The sequence below is a fragment of the Microcaecilia unicolor genome, chromosome 4 (genome assembly GCF_901765095.1).
Source record: "Microcaecilia unicolor chromosome 4, aMicUni1.1, whole genome shotgun sequence".
NCBI classification, from domain to species: domain Eukaryota; kingdom Metazoa; phylum Chordata; class Amphibia; order Gymnophiona; family Siphonopidae; genus Microcaecilia; species Microcaecilia unicolor.
The window spans coordinates 71,628,651-71,643,685 of record NC_044034.1 but is presented as its reverse complement, the minus strand read 5'-3'; the positions used below and the strand labels follow the sequence as shown (position 1 = coordinate 71,643,685).

General features: G+C 41.8%; 1 protein-coding gene across 1 annotated transcript; it reads left to right on the top strand.

Annotated features, from left to right (window-relative positions):
• The first annotated feature begins 5,413 nt into the window (after window positions 1-5,413).
• GPR12 (G protein-coupled receptor 12) lies at window positions 5,414-6,418 on the top strand. The gene has a single exon (XM_030199386.1). It carries the CDS (start codon window positions 5,414-5,416, stop codon window positions 6,416-6,418), a length of 1,005 nt encoding a protein of 334 aa, XP_030055246.1.
• Window positions 6,419-15,035: the final 8,617 nt, after the last annotated feature.

Sequence of the window (15,035 nt, the reverse complement as noted above, 5' to 3'; positions counted from 1 at the left end):
TTAATTAATGTGGTTTACATTCAGTGTTTTCAAATATGTTTTGTCTGTGCAGTAAATAATTAATTATTTACATTCCATTGGCAAACAATTGGAAGTAAAATCTGTGTGTGTTATCCCAGATTCAAGATTGCCTAGCAGTGATTCAAGAGCCAGAGAGAGCTATGAAAAAAAGTTGATTTGATCTGGGATCCACCTTTGCTATCTGCTCTACTTGCCTGGCATTAGTCATTGGCTTTCCTGCAGGGACATTGTTGGCCCCGCCCCTGGTGATATCATTGGGTGTGTGGGGTGAAGAGCAAGAGGCTGACACTGGAGGAAGAGAAGTGTCTGTGCTGTGCTGTGAATGATTCAGGATCCATATTTTCTGTCTGCTCTCCTTGCCTGGTATTAGTCATCAGCTTTCCTACAGGGACTTTGCAGGCCCTGCCACTAATGTTGTCATCAGGTACGTGGGGTGAAGAGCAGGAGGCCAACGCCAGAGGCAGCATACCAACTTTGCTGCACCTATAAATGAGTACAACTACGGCACTCCCTTGGGTAGACTTTGGGTGCTTTGGGCCACTGTTTTCTTTTCTTCCAGTTTGAGTTTCTCAAGTTCTATGGATGCTTCTTGTTTACTATAAAGAGCTTTTAATTTGTTAGCCTCAGCCTTGGCTCGTACCCAGAGAGCTGCTGCACTGGTTGAGACTGACTGGAAAGGCTTGTTCTGTGTGATTTTAGAGACCTAGAACTTTTAGAATTTCTACAACTGTGTCTTGAGCTGCCAGAATGTTGAGACTCATTCTCCCTTACTGGGGCTGTTAGTGTTTCTGTGCCTTTCATTGCTTCTGCCACCATGGCATGGTGTGTCAGATCTGTAGTCTGCTGTCTCTGTCTTTGGGCCAAACTGTCTGATGTATTTTTCTTGCTTAGAAATTGACAATACTCTTCTGATTTTTGCTGATACTGATTATAGGCTATTTGCAGTGTTGAGGCTCTCAGCCTTGCTCCCCTTAGAAACCTCAAGCATTTCTTGCTCTGCTTTGAGCCAGAGTTTTTTTTTTTCAGTAGAGGGACATATTTTTCTACTTCTACTTCATACATCTCTTTGGTTTTATATGTAAGCATACGTGCCCTTCTGGATCTTGAACCCTTCTCACTACTAAGGTTGGCTTGTGATGTGTTCTGTTCAGATTGCTCAGTTACTGATTTGTCTGACTCAAAATCTGCCATGGCTTGCACTGGTAAAATGAACACTTTTTTTCTCTCTCTCTCTGTTTTTTTTTTTACTTAGAACACCTTTGCAGAGAGAACATTAGCTTTATGCCAAAATGTTGCTTAGTAGGAACAGCGGATTGGGGAGGGTGGGGGGGGCGTGCATGCAGCTTTCTGCTTCCCTCTGTTGCGGAAGCACCTTGGTTAGGAAGCACTTATATGGAAATTCCTTTCCTTTCCTTTGTATCTCGCAGGCAGTGGAGGAAGGGGCACAGCTTCTTGCTTTGTGCAAAGCACCTGTCTTTAGCTAATTATATAGGTTTGCCTTTCTTTGTAGGGAAGCTGGCTCCACACTGTCTGCAATAGCCAGTGGAGTCTGCACAAATATTTTGCTTATAGACTTGAATGCTAGCTCTACAAGTCATTCAAAAAGACCAATCTCTCACTTAAATTCACAAAGTAATATTCTAAGCCTTTTTTTTTTTTAGCTTTGATAAACTTCTTCAGAGAGAGTGTTTCCTTGAGTGCACCAAAACTGCTTTCTATATAACTCTCCAGCAACAAGTGTTATTAGGCTTTTTACTTTAACAGTCCAGATTTCCCCTCAAACTGACACAAGTACTTTAAGCAATGCAATTTACTTTACCAAACTTTTATTTGCTCTGCTAAAGATAAATCTGAGGCTTAGGGCTTTCACAATGTCTGCAGAATTATTTTAAGTTTCACTTGAGCTCACACATTAGAAGCTTTTAAGCAATGCAATTGTAACTCTGCTCTTTCTTTCACACCGAGGAATGCTTATAATTACTGTGTGTGCACATGTCCACTACAATCTTTGTCAGTAGAATCCACTGAGTGACCAGGACTTTTCACTGTCCCTGATATTTTTACCGTAGTGTCAAGATTTTTCACTGTAGCTAAACAGCCAGCTAAAACATCCCCAAGTAGAAGTTTTACCAGTAGACTCTCAATTCTTAAGTATTCTTCTTTATTGTAGTACTCATAATAAAGAAAATCCAATTTACAGTTCAGTTACTTAGAAGAGATTTGTTGCCTTCTGCACATAGAGTTTGTATCTAGGCACCTCAAAAGCAAGGAGATGGTCAGAACCTCAGCCCAGCTAAGAGGAAAAGCTGTAACACTCAAAGGAGAATAAGGGGGAGAAACTCAAGGAACATAAATAGGGAATGAGTTGGGGAGATAGTGAAAATCTTGATGGAATTACAGTAGATAAGGAGGGATCAGTCCCCTAGAATAGCTGCTGATCAAGGCATGCTAACAAAAGTGGTCTCTCTCACACAGCCTGCAGGGGCAGAGTAGGGCTGGCCCTAGTGCAGAGCTAACAGTCAATAGGGAAGGCTCACAAGGAGTCAATCACAGGATACTGCAAACTATAGGGGGAGGGGAAGCCTCAGTACACAGACAATGCAATTGAATACAAATAATATTCAAACAAAATATTCATAACAATTAACCCAGTTTCCATGAACCTAGGGGCAGAGCAGCCTTAAAATCCAAGCTAGATTTTATGATCCATGACCGTGCTGCTATTTCTTCACAACCCAACCCAGACTGCCTCCCAACCCCCCACCCCTCCAAATTCTCTTAAAAATACCCTGGTGGTCCAGTGGAACCTGACATCCCCCCATCCCATCCCTCCCCTCCTGAACCATCTCCCCAAGCAAAGGAACCCTGGTGGTCCAGTGGACTACCTCACGACCCCCCTCACTAAAACCATCCCTCCCTGGTGGTCTAGATCCACAGGAAGCAGGAGGGCAGGAGCAACGTCTCCTCCTTTCCGCCTCTGGGCTTGGCCCTCTCAAAATGGGAACTCCCAGCCCCTGCCCGGTGCATCCTGGGTGTTTAGACTCTCCCTTTTGAAAGGGCGTTATTTTGCTTGGGGGGGGGGGGATCCAGGAGGGGAGCGGGTGTTGGGGTCCACTGGACTACCAGGGAATTTTTAAGATATCTATGGAGGGTCAGGTTGGGGGTAACATAGTAACATAGTAGATGACGGCAGAAAAAGACCTGCACGGTCCATCCAGTCTGCCCAAGATAAACTCATGTGTATACCTTACCTTGATTTGTACCTGTCTTTCTCAGGGCACAGACCGTATAAGTCTGCCCAGCAGTTTTTCCTGCCTCCCAACCACCTGTCCCGCCTTCCATCACCGGCTCTGGTACAGACCGTATAAGTCTGCGCTCCCCTATCCTCGCCTCCCAACCACCAACCCCTCTTCCCCCCACCTGCTCTGCCACCCAATTGTAGCTAAGGGTCGGGAGGCGGTCCACTGGACCACCAGGGATTTTGTGCAAGCTGTCAAATGCATTTTTCAGCTTCCAGTCACAAACAGCGATCGATGCATGAAAAGTGATCCATGCATCTAATTTGCATGTAATCCCTTGTGCATTGGTTGCTGTTTGTGACCTGGTAATTTATTCCAGCGGCACCCATATTTACCGGGTGCCATTGTGCATTGGCCCCTAGGTGATGACAGTTAGGCCTAAGCTTACAACTCAGTCTTGCTCTTACTATGCTTTGACTTTTGTACACAGAGACTTCTTACTACAGATGTCAGGTAGTTCTTTTGTGTTTGTGTTATATATTGCTCTAAGATGGCTCGATTTACTTATTATATTCGATGTCACTTGGTTGTGTGACTGATTTCTTACAGTTAAAAAAACAGAATTGATGAGTATATATTTTTGGTGGGCTGGAGAGGCTGGGTGTTTCAGTTAGTGAGAATTCTAAAATATATTTTATATTGCAAGCCCGGGGAGAGGTTGTGTTTGCCTAGGGTCCTCAAAATAGTCAATACTGCCTATAGGGCCACCACCCTCCAGCACTATTGCATTCCCCTAGTAAGGCTCAGGGCCAATATTAGATATGTTGGGGCTCAGGACAGAAACTGGGGGGGGGGGGGGCGCCTCCTTCAATTTTGGGCAGACATAGGGGTCCTGGGGAATTGCTCTAGTTATTCCCTTTTGCCCCACCCAGGCCCTGCCTAAATTTAAAACAAAACCGGTCGTTTAGCGGTGAGCCAGCCTCCTGTTCCCCTCCCCCTCCCCGCGCGCCCTCTGCGGCTCTCCCAGGTCCCTCAACTCTCTTCCCAAAGCGACAGGAAGCAGTTGCTCCCCACCGCCGCCGGGTTCGCTCGGCACGTGCCTGCGCCTGGCTGAGCTCGCGCGGTCGGTCGCCCGCTTTGCCCCTCTGCAGCTGGTCGTCTTCAGATTACTTCGCTTTCCAGCTGAGCCGCAGCGGAGGGCGGCAGTGAGCGCGAGCACTGAGATTTTTTTTTTTTTTTTTTTTTTTAATGTGTGATGCCTGCAGTCTCCGCTGCCAGTGCCTACCGCTCTGAGAGGAACGGGAGCCGGCCGGGGAGAAAGCTTTTGTATTTCACGTTTGGGTTCGTGAAAGAACAGGCAAAAAGCAACCAGCTATGCTTAGAAAAGATTGGGGGACCTTCCACTGAGATTTTTAAGGTGACAAAAATCATTCTTTTTCTTCATATGTGCCCGTCCGCCTTTCAGCCTTTTTTCTTTCTGTGGCGGTTGCATGTTATTTTTAATTTGTCTGTATCACCCATTTTTCATACCTCCTTTTAGTTGAAAATTTCAAAGGAACGTGTGCAAGATATACCTACAATATACCTAGTTGCTTAATGTTGAATGTTACAGTATATTGGTATTAATGTGATTGCTTTTGTGTGTGTGTGTAGTTTTTTAAAAATATTTCCATGGCTGTCTGTATTAATAAAGAACAAATCTAAAAGCTACTTAATTAAAGTGAGTTAAAATGTGTAAGTGTTTTGGTTATTTTACACATCAGTTCATGTCTACAGCATGGGCAGAATGTACTAAAAGATTTTTTTCCATTTTATGGCAATATATACATCGCTGGCGCTTCTGCCATAAACATAAAATAAGTACAATATTTCTTTCATTTTTCTCACTTTTTGATAAATAAGTTTGCTTTTCCTTTACACCACATCTTATTTCCCCTTGATTTACTGAGCATTCCTTTCTGTGTGTTTTTTTAGTAGTTCTAAATGTATTAGATTTTGCATTAAAAATATGCATTAATACACAGGTTTGTGAAAATGTCAGCATTTTTTGAACTGCTGGTATTTTTAAAATATTGCATGAACTAAAATTCATCACTACTGTATATCTGAATATTTTAAAAAATGTCTTTTCATTGAAGAAGACAGGGGTTAAAATGAATGAAGACCTGAAGGTTAATTTAAGCTGGCTGCCTCAGGATCCTTTAGATGCTGCTTCTACAGAGAATGTCTCAGCTGCAGTCTCCTCTCTGATTCCTCTCCTAGACTCAGAGCCAGAACTCATAGTAAACCCTTGGGATATTGTGTTGTGTACATCAGGAACAGTTATCTCTTGCGAAAATGCTATTGTGGTCCTTATTATTTTCCACAACCCCAGTCTTCGAGCTCCCATGTTTCTTCTTATTGGAAGCCTGGCGCTTGCAGACCTCCTGGCAGGAATTGGACTGATCATCAATTTCATTTTTGCCTATCTCCTACAATCAGAAGCTGCAAAGCTGGTCTCTGTTGGACTGATTGTTGCCTCTTTCTGTGCCTCTGTCTGCAGCTTATTGGCTATCACTGTTGATCGGTACCTCTCTCTTTACTATGCTTTGACTTACAATTCAGAAAGAACTGTCACTTTTACCTACATTATGCTTGTATTATTATGGGGAGTATCTATCTGTGTTGGACTGCTTCCTATAATGGGCTGGAACTGCCTCAAAGATGAATCCACCTGCAGTGTTATTAGACCACTCACTAAAAATAATGCAGCTGCCCTTTCCGTCTCTTTCTTGCTAATGTTTGCTCTCATGCTTCAACTCTACATTCAGATATGTAAAATTGTAATGAGACATGCCCATCAGATTGCCTTACAGCACCATTTCTTGGCAACATCACATTATGTAACAACTCGAAAAGGAGTATCTACCTTAGCTATTATTTTGGGAACTTTTGCTGCTTGCTGGATGCCTTTTACACTGTATTCTTTAATAGCGGATTATACTTATCCTTCCATATACACCTATGCCACTCTACTACCGGCCACCTATAACTCTGTTATCAATCCTGTGATATATGCATTTAGAAACCAAGAGTTCCAGAAAGCACTTTGGCTCATCTGCTGTGGTTGCATCCCTTCTAGTCTCTCTCAACGAGCAAGATCACCCAGTGATGTGTAAAAAGTAGCTACAGCAAAAGAAAACATTACGTATTCAATTGTGTTTTCAAACATTCCAGTGATGCAGGGCTTTATTTATTGAGTTGAACATAGCTGATTCACATGGAAGCTGCAGAAGGAACACTGTGGTTTGTAAAAAGAAATGCATTTGACCAGAATGAGCTTGCAGCAATAAGTGGAAAAGATTTCCAAAATTTGAATTTTCAGTCTTCTAAAAATGTTTAAATTGGTATGCATTCTGCATTACTTGGATTTTTCTGTCATAAAGCAACCTGATTCAAAAAGTTGATTATTTTCTCAAAGTTTAAATGAAGCTAGAGTTAAAGGGGATAAAAGCAGTTTGAGTGTAAAAGAATGGTTTGTAGACCCAAGTTTTAATTTATGCACTGCAGTTTACATATTTCTTTTTAGCAAATTTTCCATACCACAATATTTCAGGAATTATATGATCCCTGTTCTTAAACTCCTTTATGTCTTGATTACAAGGATAGAAACAGAGCATGACAGCAGAAAAAGACCATTTAACTAATAACCAATTGGCCAGATCTACAGATCCTTTCTCACCCTCAGAAATTGTCCTATGATTTCACAAGTGTCCTCGTTTCAAGCCTACTGAGAGTATGTGCCATGCCTCCACCACCTTTGCTGTGAAGAAATAGACTATGCTTGTCTCTATTCATGCTAATCCTAGCAACGTCCTCCCTCCCCCAAGCTGTCTTTCTGTTATAAGAGGCCTACCTTCTGTGCATTTTTACATTGGAGGCATTTAATATGCTTTATAACAAGGATCATTGACCATTTTAGTAGCTGCCCTCTGTTGTGACTCCATCCAGTTAATATCCTTTTGAAGATGCAATCTCCAGCATTGAACCACAACTTACCCATTTTTCTGCTGTCTGTTCTTTTCCCTAGGCTCCCAAGCATCCTCTGGTTTCTACGGTTTTTATCTACCTGTTTGTCCACAAGAGACAATAACCCCCAGACTATGCTCTTGTTTCGTGCACAGAAAAATTTCCTTGCCCCCAAACAAAGCTTATTCAAAATTTGTTTTGGCAATTTTATTCTACTCTAGCAAACTCTTAGGAGTCCTTTTACTAAGCTGCGGTATAAAGTGGCCTTAGTGCGCCTTTCAGACAGGTTTTTCTGGCATGCTAAGGCCATTTTTACCACAGCAGTTAAATGGCCAATTTTCCATTTTTTTGCATTAATGGCCTTGCGCTAATATCAACTACAGCAACAAAAAAATAAGGTTTGGAATTACAAAATCACTAGAGATAAACAAACACAAAGTAATCCACTCAATGAAAAATAACTAAATCACAATTTTTGTAAAAGAAGGAAAAGCCTCAAAGAGGTTTATAGAGCTGAAATGATCACTGGCAAAAACCTTCAAAAAAACTTTATTCTATTTCTTTTGTCAGTTTTTATCGTTTATATCATTATACTACAGTCCTTGCTGTTTTTCAACATTCAATGGCCCTTAATGGTTAATGATACAAATATGGAAAAGCACTTATCTCAAAAGGACTCGTATAAAGTGCAGGATAAGAAGCAAGCCAGATTCTTTGAGCTTTCCACACACCGCATTAGCACTTGGACATTAAAACTGCATTAGCACTTACCCTCAACTATTTTGTAGGCACTAACCACCGGATTCTATATATCGCACCTAGCGTTCCACGCTAAGGATATTCCATAACAACATGCATAGCTTAATTGGCTTAACAAGCTTAGTCAGTGTTGATAATAGCACCTAACAAGCAATAATGAGCACTGATTGGCAATAATCAGAATTTATGCGCACAACTCACTAAGCGTATTCCTTAATGAACTGCACCTAAATTCTAATGTGTGTGTGGTTATGGAAGGGGAATTGGGCATTTCCTTGGCATTCCAAAATTTGCACACATAGTTATAGAATATGGCCCAGTGCGCGTATATCTACGCGCAGGGATTTATGCCATATTTTCATTGGTGTAAATGGAGGAGTGTCGTTTTATGCGCTGGGATATCAACTAAACGTATTCTATATACTGCGCTTAAATCTAGGTGCCACTTATAGAATACAGTGGGGGAAATAAGTATTTGATCCCTTGCTGATTTTGTAAGTTTGCCCACTGACAAAGACATGAGCAGCCCATAATTGAAGGGTAGGTTATTGGTAACAGTGAGAGATAGCACATCACAAATTAAATCCGGAAAATCACATTGTGGAAAGTATATGAATTTATTTGCATTCTGCAGAGGGAAATAAGTATTTAATCCCTCTGGCAAACAAGACCTAATACTTGGTGGCAAAACCCTTGTTGGCAAGCACAGCGGTCAGACGTCTTCTGTAGTTGATGATGAGGTTTGCACACATGTCAGGAGGAATTTTGGTCCACTCCTCTTTGCAGATCATCTCTAAATCATTAAGAGTTCTGGGCTGTCGCTTGGCAACTCACAGCTTCAGCTCCCTCCATAAGTTTTCAATGGGATTAAGGTCTGGTGACTGGCTAGGCCACTCCATGACCCTAATGTGCTTCTTCCTGAGCCACTCCTTTGTTGCCTTGGCTGTATGTTTTGGGTCATTGTCGTGCTGGAAGACCCAGCCACGACCCATTTTTAAGGCCCTGGCGGAGGGAAGGAGGTTGTCACTCAGAATTGTACGGTACATGGCCCCATCCATTCTCCCATTGATGTGGTGAAGTAGTCCTGTGCCCTTAGCAGAGAAACACCCCCAAAACATAACATTTCCACCTCCATGCTTGACAGTGGGGACGGTGTTCTTTGGGTCATAGGCAGCATTTCTCTTCCTCCAAACACGGCGAGTTGAGTTCATGCCAAAGAGCTCAATTTTTGTCTCATCTGACCACAGCACCTTCTCCCAATCACTCTCGGCATCATCCAGGTGTTCACTGGCAAACTTCAGACGGGCCGTCACATGTGCCTTCCAGAGCAGGGGGACCTTGCGGGCACTGCAGGATTGCAATCCGTTATGTCGTAATGTGTTACCAATGGTTTTCGTGGTGACAGTGGTCCCAGCTGCCTTGAGATCATTGACAAGTTCCCCCCTTGTAGTTGTAGGCTGATTTCTAACCTTCCTCATGATCAAGGATACCCCACAAGGTGAGATTTTGCGTGGAGCCCCAGATCTTTGTCGATTGACAGTCATTTTGTACTTCTTCCATTTTCTTACTATGGCACCAACAGTTGTCTCCTTCTCGCCCAGCGTCTTACTGATGGTTTTGTAGCCCATTCCAGCCTTGTGCAGGTTTATGATCTTGTCCCTGACATCCTTAGACAGCTCCTTGCTCTTGGCCATTTTGTAGAGGTTAGAGTCTGACTGATTCACTGAGTCTGTGGACAGGTGTCTTTCATACAGGTGACCATTGCCGACAGCTGTCTGTCATGCAGGTAACGAGTTGATTTGGAGCATCTACCTGGTCTGTAGGGGCCAGATCTCTTACTGGTTGGTGGGGGATCAAATACTTATTTCCCTCTGCAGAATGCAAATAAATTCATATACTTTCCACAATGTGATTTTCCGGATTTAATTTGTGATGTGCTATCTCTCACTGTTACCAATAACCTACCCTTCAATTATGGGCTGCTCATGTCTTTGTCAGTGGGCAAACTTACAAAATCAGCAAGGGATCAAATACTTATTTCCCCCACTGTATGCTTAGCCAGAAATGTTTACTGCGTGGATTTTTCAGGTGCCTTATATTGAATCTAGCCCTAAGGGCTCATTTGGTAATTCAGTTCTAATCAATTAGCATGCAGTAATGTAGCTGCGCTGATTAGTGCAGAAATGCCCACTCCCACCCCCCAGACACGTCCCCTCCATGCAAAAAAAAAAAAATTTTAGCATGCAGTTAGTGTACGCCATTTTGGCATTTACTGCAGGATGCCTGAGTGCATCCCACAGTATACCATTTTATGCTGCAGTAAACGTGGGCTAATGCATACTGCAGCTTATTAAAATGGCCTTTTTATGGCCAATGTATTTATTAATTCCAAGGTTGTTTTGTTTTGAACAAAGAGGCGTCCCTGATAATGTATGTTTTGTTAATACAAACTAAACCCAGTGTCATATAAAACACAGTAGCTAGTGGAGTTCTTTTTTGTGTGCTAATTTTCATGTGCCTGTCTAGGTGTGAAATCTATTGGTACCTTTACTTGTGGTCTTTGCACCACCTTTCAACAGGAAAAAATACAAGCATACTTACCCTTTGAAAATAGTCTTAGGAAAAAGTTTCCACAAATATTTTTCTCTGCTGCTTCTGCAGGTATTTTTCCCATGGTTTAAGACTTTGCCTCCCTAACCAGTTCCTACTACCAGAATGCCTCTGTACAAGGCAAACAAAAGTACATGCTGTGGAAGAGCATATAAATTTTAGCCACATGAAGCCTGGGCACTTTTACCCACTTTTTAAATCAGTGTTGACCTGGATAAATGGCTTTTTTTTAAATTGCTTTTCCAATGCTGAGATTACCTCTTTGGCTAGCTAGAACTAGAAGTGCTGTAGAGAGTGAGCTAGGAACCACGTTTATAATAACATGTTAAGCTACAGAATTGAATCATTAGCTAAATTGTATCATTTTTTAGGACGCAGATGGCCACTGTCATTCATTATTATTGATGTGGAAAGAAGAAATGGGAACCATTAGATAAGAGCCAAAGGGAGAATTATTTTTACTTCAGATTTAGTTCACGGGTTTAACTATTATGTTCTGTGCATCTCAGGATTTGGATTTTAGGTTTACAGGCTCAAAGCAAGTTACATATTCAGGTACAAGAACTGGCTTCAGTCTAGTTGTAACCAGGGCCATATTTCCATTGTGGGTGCCCACTGACATCATGGGAGGAGGGGAAAGGAGATGGTCTCCCCCTCCTTCCATTGATCTCTTGTGCCTAGTTTCTTGCATGTCCTTTCACCTGCTGTAGTGCTGTTCCACAGTCCAGTGGCTAATCACAGCAGCAATGCTGTTACGAAATTCAGCATGGAGCCTGCCTAGACCTGACAGCACCTCTCTTTCTCCTCTCATAGGGCTTGTTACCAAGGGAACCCTGCAAGGGGATAAGAGAAGGTGGCCACGCAGGGCCACGCAGCTCCTCACTGAGTTTTGCTAACAGCATTTCTACTGTTCTTGGCCACTGGATTGCAGAACTGCAAGGTGATACCAGGCACAGATTGGGGGAAGAAATGGACACAGCACTCTGATAGCTATCAAAATTTGATACCAAAGGGAGTTGCCTATTCCTAGATTAGGGCCTAATTGTAACTGAGGCAGTGGAAGGTGAAGTGACTTGCCCCAAGTCATAAAGCATTATCCATGGGAGAAGCAAGATTTGAACTGTGGTTTCCTTGGTTTGCAACTTGCCTCTCTCACCACTAAGCTACTCCTGTACTTTATTACGTCTGAAGTAAAGTGAAAAATTTCACATTGATTTATAAGTCTATTGGCCTATAAGACCTATGCTTCATACTCTGTTTTTGCCCTCTTCTACCAGCTCACTAGCATAAGCACTACATCTTCTTGTCAGTCCCCTCCTGACCATACTCTGTTTCAAGGAGCAGTTCTATGGATAAAAGATATCAATTAAGAATTGTATGAGTGAGGAAACGGAGAGGATACGGAATTAAAAAATAAATATTAACCAAATGATGGGGGTTTTCACTTATATTTTTTATTCTGATAAATAAGGCATGCAGGCATAAGAAAAGGAGCATGATCATAGCACACAAGTAAGGTTATACACAGGAACATTGTAGTTGCTCACTGAGTTTATGTAGGCTGCAAGGGCTATAGTGGAGCCTACAAATGATGGTTTTATCTCAGCTTTAGGGCATATTATATTTGAATACATCTTGTTTTTGTACAGGTGCAATGATCTGTCAGTATCAAATGAGTTCAGTGTTGATGCTTAGGTTAGATATGAGTTTTTGTCAGGGGAAATATTTAGTTTCAATGAGCTTGCTTTTATTTTTTTACCTCCATTGAAAGAGATCCCTATTGAAAAGGTTTGTCTGGCTTACTTTTACAATTATCTAGACAAATCTTGAGATTTCAAATTTTCTCTCTACTGGCCAACTAAATTTTATACAGGCAAATTGTTGCCCACACAAAACTTGACCAGTTACTTGAGGGTACACTGAGGGGAGGGGGATATTTCTGGGAGTGTGGGGAGTCAAAGGGGTCCTTTTGCTAAGATGTGTAAGCGTCTACGCACGCCAAAATGGAGTTACCGCCTGACTACTGTGTGACTCTTGCGGTAGTTTCATTTTTGGTGCGCATCCGATACGTGTGTCTGAAAAATATTTTTTATTTTCAGAGGCACATCATGGACGTTCGACAAGTGGCATTTGGTGTGCGAAGGTCATTACTGCCTGGTTACCGCGTGAGTCTTTACCGCTAGATCAATGGCTGGTGGTAAGGTCTCAGACCCAAAATGGACACGCGGCAATTTTCATTTTGCCACACATCCATTTTCAGCAAAAATTTTTAAAAAGGCCTTTTTTTTACAGGCTCGCTAAAAAATGGATCATCGCACACCCAAAACCCGCGCCTACACTACTGCAAGCCGTTTTTCAGCGCGCCTTTGTAAAAGGACTCCAAAGTTAGCTACAAAAGAAGAGAGGAAGATACAATCTTGACAACAAAGACAAAAACAGAATCAAACGGTGGAGAGCAACCACACTATCCAACAGAAGTGTGCAGTCAAAGCACTTCAAAAGTCCTTTATTAAAAGCTATTAGCTTGTGGTGAAAGGGACATGACACAGGCCTTGTTTCAGCCACAAAGGCCTGCATCAGGAGTCCAAAACAAACCTTCAAGACCAATTATAATAACTGGCAGTCATGTGTAAGCCACAAAAAGAACAATGTGAAAGTTCAGTGCAGAGTCTAAAAATGCAAACCTGCAGCATGAGCTGTCATTGGCGCCAAACTTGCTAAGTTTTAGAACTCCTGATGAAGGCCTTATTGCCCAAACTCTGCCCATGTCAAGTCCCTTTCGCCTGACATTCTTTGACTGCACACTTCTGTTGGAAGATGTGGTTGCTCTCCACTGTTTGGTTCTGTTAAAGTTAGCTAACCAGTGTTGATATTTTGCTCTGGTCAGTCAAAATTATCCAGGTGACTGGTCAGCCAAATAACTGACATAAAGCTAACTGGACAGCTCTGGTTAGCTTTTAGCTTTAAACTGTAGTAAAGTGATGTGGTAGCCATGTTAGTCCACTTTTAAAGGTAATAAATAGAAATAAAACAGAGAAAAGAAAATAAGGTGATACCTTTTTTATAAGATTAAATACATTCTTTGATTAGCTTTCGAAGGTAACCCTTCTTTTTCAGATCAGAAATAAGCAAATGTTGGAAAATATCAGTATATATATAAATGAAACACAAAGACATTTCAATGACAGTCTCACAGGAAGAGGGTGGGGTGGGATAGGTGAGAAATGGGGGGAACTGGGTGGATGAGAGACAGGGAGAGATGGATGGTAGATAAGAGGATGAGAAAGCAGTAGAATGTTATGGTTTATAATAAGCTAGGAAACCCAGATCTTTGTTAAGTCCTGTCTGGTGGGTGTCAAAATATTTAAAAATTTTGACTTCAAATATTCAACCCAAATACATTCAGTACAACATTTGTCCAGTTAACTCTACCCAGCAAGCTGTCAGGCTCAAAGCGTTTAGATGTCCAATCTACAGTGTAATGTTTGTTCATATGATACATAGAGTGATCCTGGGAGGCTCTTGTGGTTTCAAGATGGCCACCGATGCAACACAATCTCTATAAATTGCTTCTTATAAAACACAATAATGATGTTTAAAATTTTTCAAAAATTCTTCATTTCAGCATCAAATTCATAAACCTGTACATCAGTATGTGAAATTAGTTTTAGGGTATTTGAAAACTGCCTTCTACATGCACCATGCTTTATGATCGGACCATTTAAATCAGTAATGACCAGATTCAGTCAATGGCATCCAGAATTAGGCACCAAACACATCTGGACTAAACCAGTATTCTGCAAAGAGTGCATGCCCTTTGCAAAATACTGGCTTAGCATAAATCTTATGACTAATGTTAGGCGCAGGATTTACACGTGCTGAAACCTGATGTAAAGCCGGTACCCAACATAGGCACTAAAATGACATTATTCTATAACACTACGCCTAACTTCTGGGAACGTCCTCGATCCGCCCATACTGCTCCCATAGCTATGCCCCTTTTGATTTGCCTGCTATAAAACTTGGGTGCAGATTTGTAGAATAGCAATTAGGGCACATATATGCCCAAATGCAAATCATTTAACTCCAATTATTGATTGACACCTCGTTAATTAATTAATTTGCACATGCCTTTGCCCTGGGCGGCCAAATTTGGGTAAGCGAATTTGGGTGACCAATATAGAATATGTAGAATCTAGGGGGGAGGGGCGTAAACATTCAGATTTTGTATGGCTAATAAGAGCTGGGTTAGAGGAGGAGCAGAGGTAGTGCCAGAAATTATCCATTCAGCAGTAGTATTCAGCCACTAAACAGATGTTATGCAGCCTAAATTAAACAGAGAGTAGCAATACAGTGACTATCAAATACATATATTCAGTGTCGCTACGTATCAGTTAG